Consider the following 26,549-nt stretch of genomic DNA (forward strand, 5'->3'; position numbering starts at 1 on the left):
CAGACAATGCCTGAAAGTTTTTCCTTGGAAGAAAACACCATAGACTTGGCAAATACAAGGGTAAGTAGTTGAGTCATTTATGGAGCCTGATAAGGCTCAAATGGTTGCTTAACTGGTTCAAAGGTAAATGAGATCTATGAAGAGTTATAACAACACCATACAGTGAGGGAAGGTGATCATCCTATTACAAAAGAATTCTTACATAACATGAGAATTGAAGGAGCATATGAACACATAATTAAAATATGGTCAAGACATCTGGGTAGAACAAAACAGTTGCACAAAGACCACATTTCCGGTGCAGAATAAATCAGATACATGCCTGGATATGGATATAAAGGAATAGAAATAAAAGTGACAAAGTATTTACTAAATTATTTCTGTTTTCTTTTCTTTTTTTTTTTTTTTTTTCCTGAGACAAAGTCTCTCTCTGTCGCCCAGGCTGGAGTGCAGTGGCGCGATCTCGGCTCACTGCAACCTCCACCTCCCAGATTCACGCCATTCTCCTGCCTCAGGCTCTGGAGTAGCTGGGACTACAGGTGCCCATCACTATGCCCAGCTAATTTTTTGTATTTTTAGTAGAGACCGGGTTTCACTGTGTTAGCCTTGATGGTCTCAATCTCTTGACCTCGTGATCTGCCGGCCTCCCAAAGTGCTGGGATTACAGGTGTGAGCCACCGCACCCAGCCCCATTTCTCTGTTTTCTATCTGAAGTGCTCCTGAATTAGTAGTAATTGTAACTGGTTTATTCCACATGTAACTCCTAGTATGACAAGAAAATTAATCTAGCCTGATTATGGTATCATAAAACAAACACTTTATATAGAGTCATCCCTCAGTATGTGAGGGAGGTTGATTCCCTGAGAATCAACTGAGAACCCCTGAGAGTATTGAAATCTGCACATACTCAAGTCCCACAGTTGACCCTCCAAAACACTCATAGATGAAAACTCAGTTTTAACAGATCATAGACTCTCTTGAAAATAAAATAAAAATATATTTTAAAAAGTCAGCCTTTCCTGTCTATAGGTTTTACATACCTTTTCTGTCCGCATTTGGTTGGAAAAAATCCACAAAGTGAACCGGTTCAGTTCGAGCCCATGTTATTCAAGTGTCAGCTGCAGTTAGAAACCCGTTATATTGGCTGAGCGTGGTGGCTCACTCACGCCTGTAATCCCAGCACTTTGGGAGGCTGAGGCAGGTGGATGACAAGGTCAGGAGATCAAGACCATCCTGGCTATCGTGGTGAAACCCCGTCTCTACTAAAAATACAAAAAATTACCCGGGCACGGTCGCGGGCGCCTGAAGTCCCGGCTACTCAGGAGGTTGAGGCAGGAGAATGGTGTGAACCTGGGAGGCGGAGTTTGCAGTGAGCTGAGATCGTGCCACTGCACTCCAGCCTGGGCAACAGAGCGAGACTCCGTTTCAAAAATGAAACCCTTTTCATTTTCATCTTAATTTCCAGATAGCTATTGGTCACAGTATGGTATTCATTAGCTTACATAAATTTCTTTTTTTTTTTTTTGAGATGGAGTCTTGCTCTGTCGCTCAGGCTGGAGTGCACTGGCACGGTCTTGGCTCACTGCAAGCTCCACCTTCTGGGTTCATGTGATTCTCCTGCCTCAGCCTCCTGAGTATCTGGGATTACAGGTGTGTGCCACTACGCCCGGCTAATTTTTGTATTTTTAGTAGACACAGGGTTTCGCCATGTTGGTCAGGCTGGTCTCGAACTCCTGACCTCGTGATCCACCCGCCTCGGCCTCCCAAAGTGCTGGGATTACAGGCGTGAGCCACCGTGCCCGGCCATAAATTTCAATTCCATCTTCCTTCTGAAGAGTTTCAAACACTTCACTTATTGTTTCAGTTAGGTTCATAATTCCTGTCAATAGAATGTGGATGATAGAAACAAGATGTAAAGAAGGCTGGGTACAGTGCCTTACACCTGTAATCCCAGGATTTTGGGAGGCTGAGGCAGGCGGATCTCCTGAGGTCAGGAGTTCAAGACCAGCCTGGCCAACATGGTGAATCCCCGTCTCTACTAACAATACAAAAATTAGCCGGGCATGGTGTCAGCTGCCTGTGATCTCAGCTACTCGGGAGGCTGAGGCGTGAGAATCACTTGAGCCCGGGAGGCAGAGATTGCAGTGAGCCAAGATTGCGCCACTGCACTCCAGCCTGGGTGATGGAGTGAGACTACATCTCAGAAAAAAAAAGAAAAAAGAAAAAAAATGTTAAAGGGGTTATAACGCACGTCAAATCAAATATTCAGTCAGAAATTTGTGGTATAATAATGACTATTGCTGAATGGAGATTTATAATGTCCTTTATAGTCGCAGGGCTAAGCGTGGTGGCTCAGGCATGTAATCCCAGCACTTTGGGAGGCCAAGGTGGGCAGAACACTTGAGCTCAAGAGTTCGAAACCAGCCTGGCCAACATGGTGAAACCCTGTCTTTACTAAAAATGCAAAAATTAGCCAAGCATGGTAGCAGGCGCCTATAATCCCAGCTACTCAGGAGGCTGAGGCAGGAGAATCGCTTGAACCCAGGAGGCAGTTTGCAGTGAGCTGAGATTGCACCACTATACTCCAGCCTGGGCGATAGAGTGAGACTCCATATCAAAAAAAAAAAAAAATTAAAAAAAAAAAAAAACACATATATATAGAGAGAGACACACCATATATATATATAAAATAGTCCTTTTGTCTAGGGAACAATCGTGTGTTCCCTTATTGCGATGAAATAATGTTGATTTGATTTAGAGATGGGAAGTTTTTGTCATAGGTTGATTCCCCATAAAACTGTAAGACAGAGATAAAGTGGAAGAGGTTTATTAGGGAGTGCTTTTGGGATCATTTGTGGGAGGGAAGGGGAGGAAGGGAAGAATATAGGAGAAGGCATCTTGGGCTGTGATGCAGTCTCAGCTAAGGCCTCAGTCGACCCCATAGGGTATTCTGGAAGCTGGATGGCCCTTCAGTGCTGGGGTGGCAGCCCACTTGGGGTAGGAAATGGCCTTTAAGTCTCCCTATTGTGACATTTCAGATGAAGTGATCCTTCTCAGCAGATATACTCCCAGAGAAAGATGGCAACTAAGGGCCTTCTGTTGAGAGCTGTCTCAGCGAGTGGGGAAATAAGCTCTTCAATCCTGAAGGGAATGTGGGTGGTACATCCAGAACAGTTACTAAAATTTCAGGATTTGAATTCATATTTTCTTTCTTTTTTTTTTTTTTTTTTTTGAGATGGGGTCTCGCTCTGTTACCCAGGCTAGGTAGGGTGCAATGGTGCGATCTCGGCTCACTGCAATCTCCGCCTCCCAGGTTCAAGCGATTCTCCTGCCTCAGCCTCCTGAGTAGCTGGGATTACAGGTGTGCGCCACCATGCCCGGCTAATTTTTGTGTTTTTAGTAGAGATGAGGTTTCACCATGTTGGTCAGGCTGATCTCGAACTCCTGACTTCAGGTGATCTGCCCACCTTGGCCTCCCAAAATGCTGGGATTACAGGTGTGAGCCACCGTGCCTGGCCAGAATTCATATTTTCAAAGGAATGTACAGGCCGGGCACAGTGGCTCATGCCTGTAATCTAAGCACTTGAGAGGCTGAGGCAGGTGGATCACGAGGTCAGGAGTTCAAGAACAGCCTGGCCAAGATGATGCAACCCTGTGTCCACTAAAAATACAAAAATTAGCCAAGTGTGGTGGAGGCCACCTGTAATCCCAGCTACTTGGGAGGCTGAGGCAGAAAACTGCTTGAACCCGGGAGGCAGAGGTTGCAGTGAGCCGAGATGGCGCCACTGCAATCCAGCCTGGGCAACAGATCGAGACTCCGTCTCAAAAAAAAAAAAAAAAAAAGCAATGTACTTAATTCTAAAGCCTGTTTTTTCTATTTATTTTATTGGAGCTAGAGACTTCTCTGACACGCCTTACTTTTCCAGGTGATTGGTCTTCGTTATAATTTGTTATGTTGCTTGTTCTCTTTATTTGGCTACTGACAAAGATGGAGGTAAATAATAGCGGAGAATATTCATTGATTTTCAGAAAATAATTGTAGTTATATGCAATCCCTCTGATGTGGTGAGGCTTTGTTTCCCCACCCAAATCTCATCTTAAATTGTAATCCCCATAATCCCCACTGTCAAGGGAGAGACCAGGTGGAGGTAATCGAATCATGGGGGCAGTTTCCCCCTATGCTGTTCTCGTGATAGTGAGTGAGTTCTCATGAGATCTAATGGTTTTTAAGGGTCTCTTCCCCCTTTGTTTGGCACTTCTTCCTGCCACCTTGTGAAGAAGGTGTCTTGCTTCCCCTTTGTCTTCTGCCAGGATTGTCAGTTTCCTTAGGCCTTCCCAGTCATGCTGAACTGTGAGTCAATTCAACCTCTTTCCTTTATATTAGGTTGGTGCAAAAGTAATTGTGGTTCTTGGCATTGGAAGTAATAAACTACCCAGTCTTGGGTCATTCTTTATAGCCGTATGAAAACAGACTAATACACCCTCCGTTTTTAATTACGCCCTACACACCTACTACATCCCTTATACTATTCATACCTCTTTTGGCACTTCCTAGTTTTATGTTATAGACATTAGGTTACATTGTTTTATCTACAGCTCACCAAAATATTAGCTCCTCAAACAAAAATCTTACATCTCATATTTTTAGCCTCCAAAGCACTTTCCACATACTTTGCACATTACCCACCACCTCATACACAAACTTTTTCACATGCTCAGCATCCTGGGCCAGTTTCTCCTATGCTTTGACATGCCTCATCTGCAGACAAACATAAAAAATACAGACAGAACTTATTGAGAGAGTTAATGCCCAAATGGAGTTTTTTCCAACTCTCTTTTAGTAAATATATGTTAAAGAATTTACTCAGTTAATGGGAGCAATCCCAAGTTAGCGCTCAATTAATATGTGCTGAGTTGGATTTAAGTAAATAAAACCAGTAGTTGACTTTGAAACTAACAAAACATTTTTCTTGATCTCTTTTTAGAGTTTATTATGGCTTCCAGTAACACTGTGTTGATGCGGTTGGTAGCCTCAGCATATTCTATTGCTCAAAAGGCAGGAATGATAGTCAGACGTGTTATTGCTGAAGGAGACCTGGGTATCGTGGAGAAGGTACTCAAACTCTCATATCATTTCATACCAACTTTATTTTTGTTCTTGAGGTTGAGCTAAATGATGTAAAAATGTGGACAGACTTTATCAGTTAAAATAATTGATGGCTCCCTTAGGGAGACTACAAGACCCTTGTTCAAAAGGGTTCGATCTCTGCTTTGAAAATGACTCCAAAGCTGGGTATGGTGGCTCACGCCTGTAATCCCAGTACTTTGGGAGACCGAGGAAGGCGGATGACGAGATCAGGAGTTTGAGACCAGCCTGGATAAAATGGTGAAATCCCATCTTTAGTAAAGATACAAAAAATTAGCCAGATGTGGTTGTGAGCGCCTGTAATCCCAGCTACTTGGGAGGCTGAGGCAGGAGAATCGCTTGAACCCGGGAGGCAGAGGTTGCAGTGAGCCGAGATCGTGCCATTGCACTCCAGCCTGGGCAACAGAGCGAGACTCCGCCTCAAAAAAAAAAAAAAGACTCCAGACTTTCTATATCCAAGATCTTTGTTTATATGTCTGAGTCTTCTGAACCATATCCATCCCCAAGGCATTGTAACCAGGCTTCAAATACTAGAGTAATCTATTACATGCAACGCCATGTAATCCTTAGTCAACATGTTCGGTAAAATCTGGCATTTACATAACTATTTGTTATAATCAAAGTGATACATATTTTTCTTCCTCATGGAAAAGAAACTCAAAACAAGGGTGTTTTTCCCAGTATAGTAATTACAAACTTAAATAGATTATCAGAAAGTTTATAGTCATAGTTAATTCTTAAAAGAAATACCACCATACTTGTGTTCCAGTTTAAAATACAATCTTCTGGCTGGGCATGGTGGCTCACGCCTGTAATCCCAGCACTTTGGGAGGCCGAGGCAGGTGGATCACGAAGTCAGGAGTTTGAGACCAGCCTGACCAACATGATGAAACCCCATCTCTACTAAAAATACAAAGATTAGTCGGGCATGGTGGTGCATACCTATAATCACAGCTACTCAGGAGACTGAGGCAGGAGACTTACTTGAACCCGGGAGGCAGAGGTTGCAGTGAGCCGAGATCGCACTATTGCACTCCAGCCTGGGCAACAAAAGCGAGACTCCATCTCGAAAAATATGTGTGTATATATGTATACATATATACATACATATAATAAAGAATTTAAGGATTAAAAGTCAATATATGAAATACATTATCAGAAAGTTTATAGTGATAGTCAATTCTTAAAAGAAATACCACCATACTTGTGTTCCAGTTTAAAATACAATGAAATCTTAATGAAATCTATTAAAAGTCAATATATGAAACCTTATGTGTAAAATTTGTAATGTGAGGTAATAACCAAATCCCAAGGAAGATTTGTGTGTGTGTATATATATATGTATGTGTATATATATGTCTGTGTATATATGTGTATATATATTTCATATATTGACAAATATATATATACAAGTTTGTATATATATACACATACAAGTTTGTGTATATATATACAAGTTTGTATATCTTCCTTGGGATTTGCTACATATATATACATGTATATATATACACACAGCTGTACTCACACTCTTGTGTATGTGTGTATATATATAGGGAAGATTTGTGTGTGTGTATATATAGTATGTATATATAGTGTATGTATATATACACGGAAGATTTGTGTGTATATATATAGTGTGTGTGTATATTATATATATAAATCTTTCCATATATATACACACAAGGGTGTGAGTACAGGCATATATATGTGTGTGTATATATATGTATATATGTACCAAATCCCAAGGAAGATTGTGTGTGTATATATATACACACATGTATATATATACGTATATATACACACACGTAGATTTGTGTATATGTATATAATATATACACACGTGTATATATGTGTATATATATAATATACACATATATACACACGTGTATATATATACACATATATACACGTGTGTATATATATATATAATATATACATATATACACACGTATATATACACACGTGTATATATTATGTATATATAATATATACACACGTGTATATATTATATACATATACACAAATCTTCCTTGGGATTTGGTACATATATGTATACATATATACATATATACACACACACACACACACACACATATATATACACAGAAATCTTCCTTGAAACTTGGTTATTACCTCACATTACAAATTTCACACATAAGTTTTCATATATTGACTTTTAATCCTTAAATTCTTTATTATAATTTTTTTTTTTTTTTTAAGAGACAATGTCTCACTTTGTCGCCCAAGGCTAGAGTAGAGTGGCATAGTCCTACTGATAGCTTGTTGCAGCCTCAAGTTCTGGGCTCAAAGGACCCTCTTGGCTTAGCCTCCTCAGTTGCTAGGACTACAGGCAAGCGCCACGACACCCAGCTAATGTTTTTATTTTGTGGAGATGGAGTTTCAGTATATTGCCCAGGCTGGTCTCAAACTCTTGGCTTCAAGTGATCCACCCACCTCAGACTCCTAAGGTGCTGAGATTATGGGTGTGGGTACAGGTATGAGCCACTACACTTCGCCTAAATCTTTCTTTATTATAGTCTTTGAGGAAAATTGTATTGTAATTTCTTCCAAGTGAGAACATTAATAGGATATGATTTCTCATTAGCACTTTAGCGATTTAATATAGAGTGAGTTTTAGGTCTAACATTTAAGTCTCTAATCCATCTTGAATTGATTTTTGTATACGGAGTAAGGCAGGGATCCAGTTTCAGCTTTCTACTTATGGCTAGCCAGTTTTCCCAGCACCATTTATTAAATAGGGAATCCTTTCCCCATTTCTTGTTTTTGTCAGGTTTGTCAAACATCAGATGGTTGTAGATGTGTGGCATTATTTCTGAGGGGTCTGTTCTGTTCCGTTGGTCTATATCTCTGTTTTGGTACCAGTACCATGCTGTTTTCGTTACTGTAGCCTTGTAGTATAGTTTGAAGTCAGAGAGTGTGATGCCTCCAGCTTTGTTCTTTTGACTTAGGATTGTCTTGGCAATGTGGGCTCTTTTTTGGTTCCATATGAACCCCCATCAAAAAGTGGGCAAAGGATACTAACAGACACTTCTCAAAAGAAGACATTTATGCAGCCAACAGACACATGAAAAAATGCTCATCATCACTAGCCATTAGAGAAATGCAAATCAAAACCACAGTGAGATACCATCTCACATCAGTTAGAATGGCAATCATTAAAAAGTCAGTACACAACAGGTGCTGGAGAGGATGTGGAGAAATAGGAACACTTTTACACTGTTGGTGGGACTGTAAACTATTTCAACCATTGTAGAAGACAGTGTGACGATTCCTCAAGAATCTAGAACTAGAAATACCATTTGACCCAGCCATCCCATTACTGGGTATATACCCAAAGGATTATGAATCATGCTGCTATAAAGACACATGCACAAGTATGTTTATTGCGGCACTGTTCACAATAGCAAAGACTTGGAACCAACCCAAATGTCCATCAATGACAGACTGGATTAAGAAAATGTGGCACATATACACCGTGGAATACTATGCAGCCATAAAAAAGGATGAGTTCGTGTCCTTTGTAGGGACATGGATGCAGCTGGAAACTATCAGCAAACTCGCAAGAACAGAAAACCAAACACCACATGTTCTCACTCATAGGTGGGAATTGAACAATGAGGTCACTTGGACACAGGAAGGGGAACTGTTGTGGGGTGGGAGGAGGGGGGAGGGATAGCATTAGGAGATATACCTAATGTAAATGACGAGTTAATGAGTGCAGCACACCAACATGGCACATGTATACATATGTAACAAACCTGCACATTGTGCACATGTACCCTAGAACATAAAGTATAATAATAAAAAAAAGAAAAAAAGATGAAATGGAAAAATAAATAAAAAATAATAAAATAGATTGAGTTAAGTCACTCACTTATAAGTGATACATCTATCTAGCACTGTTACCATAAGAAAAAGTGAGATATATGAATAAAAAACAACTTAGAAAAACGTTGACATGAGTTCATTATAAAACATTCAACGTAATTGCTTTTAAAAAATAAACATAAAAATCAGCATGGGCAACATAGCAAGACCCCGTCTGGCATGGTGGGACATGCTTATAGTCCTAGCTACTTGGGAAGCTGAAATGGGATTATTGCTTGAGCTCAGGAGATTGAGGCTGCAGTGATCTGTGATCCCACAACTGTACTCCAGCCTGGGCAACAGAGTAAAACCCTGTCTCTAAAATAAATAAATAAATAAATAATATTAAAAACAAACAAAAACAAAAACTCATAAGAACAAATGAAATAAATCTCATTTGTTTTTTTGATAGATTTATAGAGGAAATAGATAGAGGGTATCTTGATTTAAGCAAAACATTTGTTATAGTCTGTCATTTTCTATTTAAGAAAATATTCAAGCTATTTTTAGTTATATAGATGACATCTCCCATCCTGAGCCATGGTTAGGTGTATTCATAACTGGATGAATAACATTATCCACAAATTTAAATTAATGAGTCATTTTCATCCTAGAAAAGGATCACCGCTGGCTGATCACAGGACTCTGCTCCTGACATTGTACTGTTCTCTTTAATTATTAAATAACATACAGTTTTAAAAAAATACCTAATGTGTTATCTGAAGTGGAAGAAGATGATATAGAAAACATACTTATAAAATTTGCCAATAAGGTAAAGCTGAGCAGTCTAGTTAATACATTTGATCACAGAATAAGCATTCAAAATAGTTGCAACCTCTGAGAAAAGTGGACCAAATCCAACAGGATATTGTAACAGGAATAATATAAAGTGCTGTATTCATGTTCAAGTTATGTCAGATAAATCTGATTCAAATTTGTTTGAAAAAGAGACTTTAGTTGACCACAGACATGCTTGGTAATAATCAACAAAATGATACTGCTGCTTTCAGGGGGCTGCTAATCTTATTATTATTATTATTATTTATTTTTTTTTGAGACGGAGTTTCACTCTTGTTGCCCAGGCTGGAGTGCAATGGCATGATCTCAGCTCACCGCAACCTCTGCCTTCCAGGTTCAAGCGATTCTCCTGCGTCAGCCTCCTGGATAGCTGGGATTTTACAGGCATGCGCCACCACGCCCAGTTAATTTTGTATTTTTAGTAGAGGCAGGATTTCTCCATGTTGGTCAGGCTGGTCTCGAACTCCTGACCTCGTGATCCGCCTGCCTCAGCCTCCCAAAGTGCTGCGATTATAGGCGTGAACCACTGCGTCTGGCCCCTAATCTCATTTTTTACACAGTTTTTTCTATTACGAAAAGTAGGAAATGGAGAAAAATGCCAAAAAGTAAACAAAAATCATCCATCATCCCACCATTGCCAATATTTTGAATTATTTCCTTTCAGATCCTTTTCCTTAACATCACTTATTTTCAGTTGATCTTATGTTGAGATTATATTAGACAAACAACTTTGAAACCCAGGTAGCTAAAAAGGAACAGAGATGTAGTGCCAAGTCAGGAAAAAAAGTAATATTCTCATTGTCTTCTGTACTGCTCAGGCATTTCTAGTACTTTAGAGGTCCAGAGCTATGTTGATAGAGTAGGAAATATTTATCTTAGAGAGGGAAAGAGAATTGCTTTCCTCAGATAGAGGAATGACTTTCAATATATATTTTTTTCCTCTAAAGCAGTGGTGTACAAACTTGATTGATATATAACTAATCTTCAAACTGAACAATTCTTTTGAGTAGGTTCATTCAAAAGATACTTATAGAGCACCTACTATATGCTAGACACAATTCTTTAAGGAATAAAATCCTTTTGTGGAGCTTACATTCTAGCAGAATAGTACTTTGCATTGAGATATATAGCAAATCTCAGTGAGGCATAAAGCAGTTTGCTTTTCATGATGACTCTTTATCTCGTTGCAAAGTATTGTTAAAATTCTACTAAGATGAGGCAGGGTGCAGTGGCTCACGCCTGTAATCCCAGCACTTTGGGAGGCCGAGGTGGGTGGATCACAAGGTCAGAAGTTTGAGACCAGCCTGGCCAATATGGTGAAACCCTGTCTCTACTAAAAATACAAAAATTAGCCAGCCGTGGTGGGTGGCACCTGTAGTCCCAGCTACTCGGGAGGCTGAGACAGGAGAATTGCTTGAAGCCAAGGGACAAAGTTTGCAGTGAGCCAAGATCACGCCACTGCACTCCAGCCTGGGCAACAGAGACTCCATCTCAAAACAAACAAACAAATTCTACTAAGATGATATAATCTGTAAATCTACTTAACCAGGCATATATCAATTGCAACATATCATAATTCTCTGAAAGCAAACTAACAAAGGAGGTTGTGGTTGTCACTTGCAAAACTTTTCTCTTTCACTAGCATGATTATCTGACATAGTGATTGAGTGAGGGTACCACAGGTGAGCTATATGTTAAATATTACAGCAGTTCATATTAGTGTTTTTCAGATTTTCAGAAACAGAATTTCTTAGGCTGGGTGCAGTGACTCATGCCTGTAATCTCAGCATTTTGGGAGGTCAAGGCAGGCAGATCACAAGGTCAGGAGATCAAGACCATCCTGGCCAACTTGATGAAACCCCGTCTCTACTAAGATACAAAAAATTAGCCGGGCATGGTGGCAGGAGCCTACAGTCCCAGCTGCTCGGGAGGTAGGGGAATTGCTTGAACCTAGGAGGCAGAGATTGCAGTGAGCCAAGATCGCGCCACTGTACTCCAGCCAGCGACAGAGCAAGACTCCGCCTCAAAAACAAAACAAAACAAAACAAAAACAAATAGGATTTCTTACTCTATACCTGTGAATCAACTTGAGGACCTGTTGAATTATTATGATTAGGATTAGTGTGGAAGTTATAGAAGGATCCAAGGAACACTTTTTCTAATAACTATTACCTTTGCCTTGAAAAGTGATACATTTCCTATCTCTGAACCTATTTAAGCAAAAGGTTGATGTCTAGAGATAAGGAATTTCTAAACTAGAGAAGAAAATGTTCTAGATTATTTAAAAGCTCCTTTCCAAACTTTAACCACTATTAATCCTTTGAGAAAAACCAAGGCAGGAAACTAGTTAACTCATTTGGTGTTAAGTTCTATGACTCTAAAAACTGACAGTGTAATCTAAATTATGTAGGCACTCATGCACAGGGAATCAGAGGACAACTTATTTCTCGTTAGCTCTGCTAAACTTTGCATTCTTTGTTATAGACCTGTGCCACAGACCTGCAGACGAAAGCTGACCGATTGGCACAGATGAGCATATGTTCTTCATTGGCCCGGAAATTCCCCAAACTCACGATTATAGGGGAAGAGGTAAGAGTCATCAGAGACATTTTTTTAAAATCCTTGTTTACCAAGTGTACTTATAACTGATGCTTTAATGATTTATGTACCACTCTTATAATTTCAAGCATTATATATATTGTTTTAAACACAAAAATAATTATTGTATTCCTTGGACTTGGGGGAAATATCTGATTTTAAGACATTTTGGTCTATTTCTATGCCAGATGTCTTAATTATTGACCATAAAAGATATGGTTACTGTTATACCCAGCATACAAACTGTAAGATGGGCAGAGATCTAGAACTTTGGAATAAAATGGGTTTTGTTGTTGTTTGTTTTTAAACTTAGGCTTATTTGCGTACTTATCCAAAGACTATAACACTTTGAAAGTGAGGGAAGTAGGCCGGGCGCAGCGGCTCACACCTGTAATCCCAGCACTTTGGGAGGCCAAGGCGGGCAGATCACGAGGTCAGGAGTTCAAGACCAGCCTGACCAACATGGTGAAACTGAATCCCGTCTCTACTAAAAATACAAAAATTAGCCAGGCGTGGTGGTGAACGCCTGTAATCTCAGCTACTCAGGAGGCTGAGGAAGGAGAACTGCTTGACCCCAGGAGGGGGAGGTTGCAGTGAGCCGAGATGGTGCCCCTACACTCCAGCCTGGGCAATAGAGCAAGACTCCGTCTCAAAAAGAAAAAAGAAAGTGAGGAACTTGACATCTAATGTAATATAGGGGAACTATCTGCTGTCAGAGACACTTGTTTAAATGAGTGTATAATACTTAAAGAATCTTTTATTTTTAAACTCTGTTCAAGATAATGACATTGCAACCATTTAGTCAATTTTGATGAGCCACATATGGTTGTTTTTGCAAATTTTTAAGGTTTGCTTTAAAAGTTCTAAATATAAATGGTAAACCAGAAGAACTAGCGAAAACTGTGATGCTGCATTTCTTCTGTTAATGAGATAAAGCATACTCTGTAAACGCTAAATGGCTTCAATAACCATTAGGGTTATCTCTGCTTTAGGATCTGCCTTCTGAGGAAGTGGATCAAGAGCTGATCGAAGACAGTCAGTGGGAGGAAATACTGAAGCAACCATGCCCATCGCAGTACAGTTCTATTAAAGAAGAAGATGTATGATCCCTATTTATACTCAACTCTCTATTAACCTGGTCTTTTTGCCATAGTAAAGGAAATACAATTTGCCTGTAAGATGAAAAATTGGTAGTTATAAAATAGGGGCAACCAGAAATTTGATATATTTCAGAGCCAACATGGAAGTATCAGGCAACCACATGGATTTAGAGTTCAGTTTCTCATCCTATGGGTTTCCTTTCCACTCTAAAACCGTTATTTAAAATACTTTTAGGGCCAGGCATGGTGGCTCACACCTGTAATCCCAGCACTTTGGGAGGCCGAGGTGGTTGGATTGCTTGAGTCTAGGAGTTCGAGACCAGACTGGGCAACATAGTGAAACTCTGTCTCTACAAAAAATACAAAAATTAGCTAGGTATGGTGCCACACACTTGTAGTCTCAGCTATTTGGGAGGTTGAGGTGGGAGGATCACCTGAGCCCATGGAGGTTAAGGCTACAACCAGCACCATCTCTTTTTTTTTTTTTTTTTTTGAAATGATGTCTCTCTCTGTTGCCAGGCTGGAGTGCAGGGCTGCAATCTTGGCTCACTGCAACCTCCACCTCCTGGGTTCAAGCGATTCTCCTGCCTCAGCCTCCCGAGTAGCTGGGACTACAGGCTCACACTACCACACCCAGCTAATTGTTTTTGTATTTTTAGTAGAGATGGGGTTTCACCATGTTGGCCAGGATAGTCTCTATCTCTTGACCTCGTGATCCACCCACCTTGGCCTCCCAAAGTGCTAGGATTACAGGCTTGAGCCACCTCGCCTGGCCCCAGCACCATCTCTTAAAGAGATGATTTTTTTCCCAGTTGAATGGCCTTGGCACACTTGTGAAAAATCAGCAGGCCATAGATGTATGGGTTTCATGCCAGTCGCGGTGGCTCACGTCTGTAATCCCAACGCTTTGGGAGGCTGAGGCAGGTGGATTACCTGAGGTCGAGAGTTTGAGACCAGCCTGACCAACATGGAGAAACTCCGTCTCTACTAAAAATACAAAATTAGCTGGGCGTGGTGGCGCACGCCTATAATCCCAGTTACTCAGGAGGCTGAGGCAGGAGAATCGCTTGAACCTGGGAGGCGGAGGTTGCAGTGAGCCGAGATTGTGCCATTGCACTCCAACCTGGGCGACAAGAGCAAAACTTTGTCTCAAAAAAAAAAAAGAAAAAAGAAAAGAAATAGATGTATGGGTTTCATTCTGGACTCTCAGTTATATTCCATTGGTCTATATGTCTATCCTTATGCCAGTAGCACACTTTCTTGCTTTGTATTAAGTTTTGCAATTGGGAAGTGTGAGTTGTCCTACTTTGTTCCTACCTTGCACAGTTTTACACATACCCTCAGCCTGGACAGCAGAGTGAGACCCTGTCTCATTAAAAAAAAATAATACTTTTAGGAAGAAAATCTAATTTGTATTTAGTAGATATTTAGTAGATTTGATAGTAAAACATTCATTGGTAACTGGGGACAGAAGGCTATGAAACAGATTACTACCTTTTTATTTTTAAAAGACCATAAATATCATCCTGCTTGCTTTTCATAGTTGTTTCAGTTAAATCTGTGACTTCAGATACCCACCATAACGTCTTTAGTTTTCCAATTTTTAATTATTTAATGCATATTCGTTGGAGACTTACTATGAGTAAGACACTTTGCTCTGTGGTATGGAGGAAACAAAGAAAATGAGACATGGTGTCCTCCATCAGAAACATGTCCTCACTCAGAAATTCACATAATGTTATCATTGTAGTGGTTAAAGGCAGCATATCCTGAATCATATTAAATGTCCTAAACAGAAGGAATTTTCCTTTTAAATCTGCTGCCAGTTTTGTTATTCATTTTTCTTTGGATTGTGTGGACTGTGTCCTTGAGATAATCAGACTGTTGTTTTTTTTAAATCAGCACTTACATATAAAAATGAGTAGCAACTATGCATGTTCAAAACATTTTTTATGCCACTTTACAAGTTTTCTCTGTACCATGATCTAGAGAGTGTGCTTAGTGTCCAAATGAAACAAACTTTTATCAGTTAAGCATTTCATGTTGAAAATCCTTTTTTTTTTTTTTTTTTTTTTGAAACAGAGTTTTGCTCTTGTTGCCCAGGCTGGAGTGTAATGGCACGATGTCGGCTCACTGCAACCTCCACCTCCTGAGTTCAAGTGATTCTCCTGCCTCAGCCTACTGAGTAGCTGGGATTACAGCCCCCCACCACCACGCCCAGCTAATTTTGTATTTTTAGTAGAGGTGGGGTTTCACCACTTTGGCCAGGCTGGTCTCGAACTCCTGACCTCAGGTGGTCCACCTGCCTCGGCCTCCCAAAATACTGGTATTACAGGTGTGAGCCACCGTGCCTGGCCTGAAAATTCTTAAATCAGACTTTTCTTTTATTCAAATGAACTTTTTCCATGATTACAAAAGAATAAGGTTTTTGTACTATCTCAAAACAGATGACATTAACTCAGGCCATCCATAATATAATTTCAAACAGGGAAAAAAGGTAGTTTTAATCTATTTAAATCTATTTTTAGAATTTTGTATGCTTGATTTAGCTATTTTCCTTCTCTCTTTTTAATTTTAGCTCGTGGTCTGGGTGGATCCTCTGGATGGAACCAAGGAATATACTGAAGGTTGATATCTCTTTTGTATTCATATTTGACAGCAGTGGGACAAGGATATGATGTTAGTTGTAAATATTTGATATTTTGTATGTTGTATGGAAAGCTAGTATCATGTGTTATGTTTTCCCCTAAAGCTATATTTGTGCTCATGGTTCTTATACATCATTGATTGTCAAGACAGGAGAATAAAATTCATCTCCTTCAAATACCAACCCTCACATACTCTACCAGCCCCACACTTCTAATGTCTCCCAGATGAGAATAACTAACATATTAAACCGGTGTTACCAAAATGACTATGCTGAACCCCCAGTTATTGGGGTAGAAAAACGATAACGAGTACAACTATGTAGCTCTTGCTCTGCCAGCACCACCATCCCATGCCGTCCCCATTCACTCTCCCCTAATCTGTGAACTGCTTTCACATTTCACGGCCTCACCTTCTAAAGGTGGGTTTTGAAACACAGTACAATATTTCTCCTTATCTAAGATGAGAACAATTAGCAACAAATTAAAATAAAATTGGCCATATAAATGTAGGAATGAACAGGCTCAGAGCCAGAGTTTTAGTTTTAGGTTTTTTTTTTTTTTTTTTTTTTTAGACAGTCTTGCTCGTTGCCCAGGCTAGAGTGCAGTGGCACGATCTCAGCTCACTGCAACCTCTGCCTCTCAGGTTCAAGTGATTCTCCTGCCTCACCTCCCAAGTAGCTGTGATTACAGGCACCCGCCACCATGCCCAGCTAATTTTTGTATTTTTAGGAGAAATGGGGTTTCACCATATTGGTCAGGTTGGTCTTGAACTCCCGACCTCAGGTGATCTGCTTGCCTGGGCCTCCCAAAGTGCTGGGATTACAGGTGTGAGCCACCGCGCCTGGCAAGTTTTGGGTTTTAAGCTTAGAGTCTTATTTTTAAAATTAAGATCTAGGCCAGGCGCGGTGGCTCATGCCTGTAATCCCAGCACTTTGGGAGGCCAAGGTGGGCAGATAATTAGGTCAGAAGTTTGAGACTAGCCTGGCCAACATGGTGAAACCCCTTCTCTCCCAAAAATAGAAAAATTAGCTGGGCCTGGTAGCACACGTCTGTAATCCCAGCTACTTTTGGGGCTGAGGCAGGAGAATTGCTTGAACTCGGAAGACAGAGGTTGCAGTGAGCTGAGATCTCGCCACTGCACTCCAGCCTGGGTGACAGAGAAGGACTCTGTTTCAAAAAAAGAAAATAATGATGATGATGATGATGATGATGATAAAATTAAGATCTACTTAAGTTTTCTTGTATTGGCTCTCAGGACATGGCTTTAAAAATTTATCATAATTACTAGAAAAAAACTTATTGTTCTTGAATGAGACATCTCTATAATGAGTGAATCACAGTGTGTGTGTACATGTGTATGTCTGTGTGTGTGCTGAAAACATCTGTAGAACCCATTGTGAAATAAGGAAGCTCTAGACTACTTTAATGTATATAAAAGCACCTAGAAAGCTTATTTCAGTCTTGTTCCCCACTCCCAGATTTTGATTCACTAGTTCTGGGAAGGAGCCTGAGAAGATCTGTGTTATAAAAAGTGTGCCAGTTAATTCTAATGCTGCTTGATAGTCCTTGGGCCTCCCTTTGAGAAACTCTGCTTTAAAGGCTTGAAATACAAGTCTAGATGTAATCCAGGAACATAAAGTGATTCGGCAGGTAAGGATGAGTTGAATGATGGTGGAAGAGGCATAGAGGAATCTGATGATGATAGCTGCAGAGTTATGGCTGCTTTATTTATTTATTTAGTTGGTTTACACACTGTACTAATGAGACCATGATTACCAATTCAATTAAGTGGCCATAGATCCTATTGCTGTTTCTGGCCAGCTCGCTTATCATTTATGCATTTTGCTGTAAATAGGATTGATCATGGATGAATCATTGCAAATTCCATACCTTAACTGCAAAACTAACTTGGAGCAATTGATGCAGTAATGATGAGTCATAACATGAGCAAGTTATATAACCGATATTTATTTCTTCTTTGCAGGTCTTCTTGACAATGTAACAGTTCTTATTGGAATTGCTTATGAAGGAAAAGCCATAGCAGGAGTTATTAACCAGCCATATTACAACTATGAGGTATTACTATAAGTGATACAAAGTAATTTCATTAGATAAATAATGGTAGTGTTACATGATTCTTTATGTTATCTAAGTGAGAGGTTTTTAGCTTGGTTGCACATGCAACCATCTGGAGAACTTTTCATTTTTAAAATTGTATTGATTTATTTAATGTTTTTTTTAGCTATGCTATTAACTGATGAGGAACTTTTAAGAATATGGATTCCCAGGCCATACCCCAGACCTACTGAATCAAAATCGCTGGGGGCATTGGTACTGGGTGTGTATATATATGTATGTGTATGTACACAGACACACTGTATGCATTATATGTTTTTAAATTTATGCCTTATGATTCAAATATAAATGTCAGAGAATTACTGATAGGGTTCTTGATTACCTTGGGCATCGAGACACCTGATTTACGATTGGTTCCTGAAGCACATTCAAGAAATGAACCATTTCAATCAAGAAAAGATGCTAGGCACGTTGTTTTCCAGGGAACGCTGTGTAATGCCTAAATTGCAGTCAGTGTTGGTAACAGAACTTATTATGCTCTTGCACTCTTTTTTCTTGTCTCTTCTAATCTGCTTTGATTTTCTATTATACATCAGAGAAATTGTCTTCTATAGAAACAAGAGACCAGTGTAATTTCAAAGCAAGAATGTACCATTAAATTGCATTAAATTTTATAGGAAATCGTGGAGATAAAGTAGTTAAAGTATTTATATTAATGTGACCTTGATAGAACTTTAGAGAAACAAAGTAATCAGAGTGGGCAATATTACTTCTGAATTTCTGCTCTGAGTTAAAAGCAAGGTTAATCTTTATTTCTAATATAAATTCATTTTTTCCTGCTGTTTGTATGATTATAAATTTTATTAAGAATCATGTGTTTCTTAAGATTTACCAAAATAGTGATATGTTATGGAGAAAGTTTCTCGGGTTAAATCGCCTATGTCTATTAATTCTTTAAATATGATTTTAATGTTCATACTGTTATATGCAGACACAAGTTTGTGGTTTGTATGTAAACTTTGAGTTAATACTATTACTTTCAAAAGGGGCATTTAATTCATATAAAGCATTGTAATACATGGTACCTTTCATCAGGAAAAAATCTAAGTGCTTAGGATTTAACAATTTTCACCACTTCTTGCTGAGATTAGAAAAATCGTATTCATTTTCCACAGAACAACGAAAAGCAGCAGTTAAGGGAACACAGGAATGAAGCAAAGGTGAAAAAAATAGCTAGGGTTTTGGCTCCACTAGTAGGTAGAAAAGAGGTAGGCAACTTGTGGTACCCCAGGTGGCCATTGTGCATCCCATGTACCAGTTCATTTTCTGCTGTTCTGCTTCTCTTTATTACCTCTCTCTGTACCACTTCCCCTCTGGACACTCTGTTTATCCTTTCTTTTGCTTCTCTTGCTTATGCCTTAAAATTCGTTACCACAAATGGAAGTAGAAAAGTTGCTCAGCTGTGTTGGTAGTATTCAGGCTAAAGATTCAATTTTAAATAATAATCCATCATCACCATAATAGCTAAAATTAAGAGTTTACTGTATGCTGCCAGGTTCGAGGGTTTCAAATATATCCTTTCATTGAATACTCACCACAGGCCTTTAAGGAAACTGTTATCTCCATTTTAAAGAGGAAACTGAGGCAATTAACGTTCCTGTGATCACCCAGTTGGTAAATGGCAGAATTGGGATTCAAACTCAAATCCAAACCTTGCTACTGTATTACTTTATATTGCCCTCCTGAGCTAGAGAAAAGACTTAGAAATTCAAACTTTATTATTGCTTCCAACGTATACTGAAACTGGTAGACACTTAAAGGAAATAGCATGAGGAAACTCAGTCTATCTTTATACTAAAGCCAGTTTCTTCACCATTGAAGCTTAATTGTCAGAAAATTTTCGCCTTTATTACCCTCCCAAAATTGGTGTGGAGCCTTTGAAAGAGAAAGACAATGTGAGAGCCTGAGAGTCAGGAGCACAGAGGAAGGTAAGCTGGTTGCATCATGGGATTGCGTTGACCACATCAAAACACTAGAGTCCTTGATCCCATCCTTTTTGCCTAGATGTTCATTTACAGAAGGAATATGACCTTGTAGGGCCCAAAATATTTGTGTCCACTGTTTTATTTCCTTTATTTTTTTTTCCAGAATAACTGGAGAGCTGCATTAATAAATAGGTCTCTTGGCCAGGCATGGTGGCTCACGCCTGTAATCCCAGCACTTTGGGAGGCCAAGGCAGGTGGATCATGAGGTCAGAAGTTCGAGACCAGCCTGACCAATATGGTGAAACCCCGTCTCTACTAAAAAAATACAAAAATTAGCTGGACATGGTGGCACGCACCTGTAATCCCAGCTACTCAGGAGGCTGAGGCTAGAGAATTGCTTGAACCCAGGAGGCAGAGTTTGCAGTGAGCTGAGATCATGCCACTGAACTCCAGCCTGGGTGACACAGTGAGACTCTGTCTCAAAAAAATAAAAATAAAAATAAAGTAAATAGCCTCCTTAGACTCCAAACCTCTCCTGTAGTGCAAACTCAGATGGGAACAGAGGAAGCACATTAACATATACCGAGCACCCAGTGCTTGTTCTTTGGCTCCTTTGTTGCCCCATTTGCCATCAGACTCTTGTGGGATTGCCCTACCAATGGAGAGCTGTCTCACCCAGGACCACACCTCTTCCCAATGCAGTCCATTTTCAGTGACTGATTATTGTAGGAGTTTAAAAACCTGACATCTCATCCCAATTTGGGACTACTCTGAAACTCTATTGTAGCTCCAGACTCCCTGCATAGGAACAGCTCCCCGTAGGGTCAGCTCTTGTTGTACCTGCATCACAGCTTATTTCATCCCTCTGCCCATGCCCTCCTCCTCCTTCCACAGGTGTTGATACCAAGCACACTTCCCAACAAACATACCACCTGCCTCAGAGTCTGCTTCCCAGGGAACCCAACCTGCAACCTAAGTATATTTCAGAATAACAACACCCAGGGTACTGCTCTAGGACAAATAAGATGATGTGTATGAAAACATTTTGACAGGTAAACTTAGGCAGTCTAATTTAGTGTTTAAGAATATCATCTTTGAAGACAGATGAGCCAATCTTTGGTTATGAACTTCTTAGAGCCTCTAGTCAGGTTACTTAATGATTCCACATTTCATTTTTCTCATCTTTAAATTAAGGATGAGAATACCTACTTCATGGGGTTACTTTGAGGATTGAAAGAGAGATAATACATGTAAAGCACTTAGAATGGTGCCTGGTACATGTTTAGTGTTCAGTACAATATGTATATCTCTATAATATATGCCTACTATATTAATATAATTGTATTTTGATGACTTTGCATCAATCATTTTATGTATCAATTTTACTTTCCATGAAATACAGATTTTTTTCTATATCGAGTATATAGTTATAACAATGTGGTTGAAATTGAGTTCTGCAAAGGAAAATACAGATTCTAAGATTGCATTATCATTGTCATTTTGCTACTACAATTGTCAGCAAAATCTTAACTCTGATCCCATTATCCACAACTACTCTTCAATATTGTATTGGCCTATTCAGTTACCCTATCTCCATAGCAGCCAAATACATTGTCATAATTACCTATTCCTGTAGCAACATGATTTTTAATATTTCTTGGAAAATGAAAAGTAGTTATCAATACATGGTATTTCATTTCCTGGGGATCTTAGTACTTTATAAAAATGGTCATTTTCAAATACAACAAAGAGATCATTAGATAATTCAGAAAAACAGTAATCAGTTTATGATGTTTCAGTACATTATAAACAGAAATCAGTTTATAAAGATTCCAGGGAATAACCAAAAGTTCTTTGAAACTGTTAACCAGAAGAGTAATGATAATAATCAGCAGATTCTCTCAGGAAAAGTTCTTCATCAGTGATATTGTTCTTGTGCTTTATAATATTATCATGTTTTTATTTTTTTAATCATGATGCTAATATAACTGAATATTCCATATATGGACTAACGTTCTTCTCCAAATAATCACAAGTCTTGCTGTTTCACTTGTTTACACAGGCAGGACCAGATGCTGTGTTGGGGAGGACAATCTGGGGAGTTTTAGGTTTAGGTGCCTTTGGGTTTCAGCTGAAAGAAGTCCCTGCTGGGAAACACATTATCACAACTACTCGATCCCATAGCAACAAGTTGGTTACTGACTGTGTTACTGCTATGAACCCCGATGCTGTGCTGCGAGTAGGCGGAGCAGGAAATAAGGTATGAAAAAGATCTGTCATCTGCTCTGAAATGCAAGTGAATCATTGAAATACTCAACTTTTAAAAACACGAAATAAGAGTTTAAAGAGCTGGGAGTAAATAATATAATTTGTACATTTCAGCAGTATTTAAATTTTAAAAATAAATTTAAGAGTCAAGGTTTTTTGTTTGTTTGTTTTATTATCTGAGAGAATTCAATGTTGTTTTTTTTTGTTTTTTTTTTGAGACGGAGTCTCGCTCTGTCGCCCAGGCTGGAGTGCAGTGGCTGGATCTCAGCTCACTGCAAGCTCCGCCTCCCGGGTTCACGCCATTCTCTTGCCTCAGCCTCCGGAGTAGCTGGGACTACAGGCGCCCGCCACCTCGCCCGGCTAGTGTTTTTTCTGTATTTTTAATAGAGATGGGGTTTCACCGTGTTAGCCAGGATGGTCTCGATCTCCTGACCTCGTGATCTGCCCATCTCGGCCTCCCAAAGTGCTGGGATTACAGGCTTGAGCCACCGCGCCCGGCCGAGAATTCAATGTTAATGGAAGTCATCAGGGTAAGGCTCCATGCTTCTTGCCAAAGACCTTATTTTGCCAAGGACCCTCTTAGATTATCTCCTCTACCTTCTACAGACTCTAAGATCGGGCCCGCCTGCCCGCTTCTTGTCTGTTTCCCCCATTCTTTCATCCAGGTTTCCAACCTGCTGAGAGAATTATGAAATGGGACACAAATTGATCTACATCCCTAGCCCTGATCTCTTGTCATCTGATTGTCCCCTAGATATCATTATGATGACATCCCTCAGGTATCTCAAATTCAGCGTGTCCAATTTGAGTTCATCCTCTTTCTACCCACCTCTGGATGTGTTTCTCTTCCTGTTTTACTATCCGGCTAATGGCACCACCATTTTTCTAACTGATCCAGCCAAACACCTGAAAGTCATCTTAGACTCCTTCCTGCCTCACATTTATCAATCTGGTCCTACTTATATATCTTCTGAATAGTTTTTGTTTGTTTGTTTGTTTGTTTTTTCGAGACTGAGTCTTGCTCTGTTGCCCAGGCTGGAGTACAATGGTGTGATTTCAGCTCACTGCAACCTCTGCCTCCCGGGTTCAAGTGATTCTCCTGCCTCAGCTTCCTAAGTAGCTGGGATTACAGGCGCCTGCCACCATGCCTGGCTAATTTTTGTATTTTTAGTGGAGTCTGAGTTTTATAATAATAATTAATTTACACTATAACCAAAAAAAGTCAATTGACTAATGAAAGCTTGATAGCAAGTGACCATTTAGAGTCACGCAAGTTCTAGCAGTGATCTCAGTTGTGTATCAGTATTAGAGGAATTGTTAGGATGACTCTATAAAACTTATATTTTGTGGTGCTGCAAAGCTGTTCTTTGTGGGGAAAAATCTGCGTCTGTAAAGAATCTCTGTTAACATAGCTAACTCGTTTTCTTTCAGACCCTCCAAATCCTAAAGAGATTAACTAAAATCTGATTTTTTTTTTTTTTTTTTGAGACAGAGTTTCACTCTTGTTGCCCAGGCTGGAGTGCAATGGCATGATCTCGGCTCACCACAGCCTCCGCCTCCCAGGCTCAAGTAATTCTCCCACCTCAGCCTCCCAAGTAGCTGGGATTACAGGGGCCTGCCACCACACCTGGCTAATTTTGTATTTTTTTTAGTAGAGACGTGGTTTCTCTATGTTGGTCAGGCTGGTCTCTAACTGCCAACCTCAGGTGATCCGCCCACCTCGGCCTCCCAAAGTGCTGGGATTACAGGCGTGAGCCACTGCACCCAGCCTGAACATTCCCTTTCTATAGATCCTGGGTTTTTAAACAAACCCAACCAATTGCCAATCAGAAAATACTTAAATTCACCTATATCCTGGAAGCCTCCCTGCCCCCACTGCTTTGAGTTGTTCCACCTTTCTGGACCAAATGAATGTATTTTTTAAATGTATTTGATTGATGTCTCATGCCTCTCTAAAATGTATACAACCAAGCTGCTCCCAGTTGCCTTGGGCATATGTTCTCAAGACTTCCTGAGGGCTGTGTCACAGGCGATGGTCACTCATATTTGGCTTAGAATAAATCTCCTCAAATATTTAAAAAAAAAAAAAAAAGTTTGTATTTTGGTAGTGAAATGGGAATACGTGTGATCCCAAGACTTACGAAAGTACTTGTTAGACTAGTCACATTGCACTTCTGTTAGGATCTATTACAACTTATACATTATTGTACTGCTTGATACTTCTCTGTCCTTTATTTAATAATGGTCAGGGGTTTTTGTTTTGTTTTTTGGTTTTTTTTGGTTGTGGGGCTGTTTGTTTGAGACAGAGTCTCACTCTGTCGTCCAGGCTGGAGTGAAGTGGTGCAGTCTTGGCTCACTACAACCTCCACCTCCCAGGTTCAAGCAATTCTCCTGCCTCAGCCTCCCAAGTAGCTAGGATTACAGGCATGCACCACCACACCCAGCTAATTTTTTGTATTTTTAGTAGAGATGGGTTTTGCTATGTTGGCCAGGCTGGTCTCAAACTCCTGGCTGCAAGTGATCCACCTGCTCAGCCTCCCAAAGTGCTGGGATTACAGGAGTGGGCCACCATGTGCAGCCGTCTAATAAATGGTCAGTTTTTAAGATGTTGAAGGCCGGGCGCGGTGGCTCAAGCCTGTAATCCCAGCACTTTGGGAGGCCGAGGCGGGCGGATCACGAGGTCAGGAGATCGAGACCATCCTGGCTAACACAGTGAAACCCCGTCTCTACTAAAAATACAAAAAAAAAAACTAGCTGGGCGAGGTGGCGGGCGCCTGTAGTCCCAGCTACTCGGGAGGCTGAGGCAGGAGAATGGCGTAAACCCGGGAGGCGGAGCTTGCAGTGAGCTGAGATCCGGCCACTGCACTCCAGCCTGGGTGACAGAGCAAGACTCCGTCTCAAAAAAAAAAAAAAAAAAAAAAGATGTTGAAAAAGACTTCAATTCTGTAGTAAATGTATATTGCTTTTACGCTAAAAAAGAAAAACAACGTCAATAAAAGAAACGTGTTACTTTATGTAACTTGGAATGTGGAGACCAGATATCCTCTTTGTAGCTTTTTTGACCATTATTTTTTCTTCATATCACTATATTATTATGCATTTATTCTATGTATTTCTTCATAATACTGGTATAATTTAAACCTGCTAAAAGTTTTAAGTTGAGTTTAACAGAGGAACTGATTAAATATCCTTGATAGAAATAAGCAGTTTTTCTTATCTGTACCTCAATCTTTTCATGACTTTCAATTATTCTTCCTATTATCAAAGGATAATTCTTATTTTTACCCTTACAGATTATTCAGCTGATTGAAGGCAAAGCCTCTGCTTATGTATTTGCAAGTCCTGGTTGTAAGAAGTGGGATACTTGTGCTCCAGAAGTTATTTTACATGCTGTGGGAGGTTAGTCTGTTTTATTTTGGGAAATTCATAGTTTTTCTACAATTATATCATGCTATGACATAATATTTCAGTAATATTATTTTACTTAGACTGTTATGATATAAAAGCTAGAAGGAAGCTTAGAGATTATCCAGTCCAAACCCCTCATATGATCGATGGATAAAAGAGTAGATTTTCAGCAAGTTTTACTTTAGTTATAGTCTCCTTTTTTGAACTTTGATCTGCATACAGTTAATTTAATCTATCCCTTATTTATAGCCTTTTTTTTTTTTTTTTGATACAAGGTCTCTGTTGTCCAGGCTGGAATTCAGTGGTGCAGTCGTGGCTCACTGCAGCCTTGAACTCCTGGGCTTGTAGTAAACCAAGGTTGTAGTAACTAAGATCATGCCACTGCATTCCAGCCTGGGCAAGACTCCATCTCAAAAAAAAAAAGACAAGAAAAGAAAATGCTAAATAAAATTAATTTTAATCAGAGAAAAAATAATTTTATATCCTTTAGTTAGTTAAAATTGTTCTGTAGTCTTAAATTTCAAGTGAATTAAAACTTAACCTTTATGAACACTCATTCTTTTATCCAGAATTTATTGGCTACTATTGGATAAGCAAGCAAAAGGTACTTAAAAATAACTAGAAAAACCACAAT

General features: G+C 39.6%; 1 protein-coding gene across 8 annotated transcripts in view; it reads left to right on the forward strand.

The window, feature by feature from the left end:
- BPNT1 (3'(2'), 5'-bisphosphate nucleotidase 1) overlaps positions 1-26,549 on the forward strand; it is a 29,904-nt gene that overhangs the window by 2,779 nt on the left and 576 nt on the right. For 6 of the 8 annotated variants that reach the window (XM_050761343.1, XM_050761335.1, XM_050761355.1 and 3 more), the window contains 7 exons: positions 4,986-5,113; positions 12,317-12,421; positions 13,423-13,530; positions 16,109-16,157; positions 18,163-18,254; positions 22,302-22,499; positions 25,801-25,906. In XM_050761343.1, the coding sequence (XP_050617300.1) occupies positions 4,994-5,113; positions 12,317-12,421; positions 13,423-13,530; positions 16,109-16,157; positions 18,163-18,254; positions 22,302-22,499; positions 25,801-25,906 (778 nt within the window). In that variant the 5' untranslated portion in view covers positions 4,986-4,993. The remainder of the gene's footprint in view (positions 1-4,985; positions 5,114-12,316; positions 12,422-13,422; positions 13,531-16,108; positions 16,158-18,162; positions 18,255-22,301; positions 22,500-25,800; positions 25,907-26,549) is intronic. The other 2 variants (XM_050761381.1, XM_050761391.1) reach the window with 1 other exon arrangement.

The sequence above is a fragment of the Macaca thibetana genome, chromosome 1, assembly GCF_024542745.1.
Source record: "Macaca thibetana thibetana isolate TM-01 chromosome 1, ASM2454274v1, whole genome shotgun sequence".
Lineage (NCBI taxonomy): Eukaryota > Metazoa > Chordata > Mammalia > Primates > Cercopithecidae > Macaca > Macaca thibetana.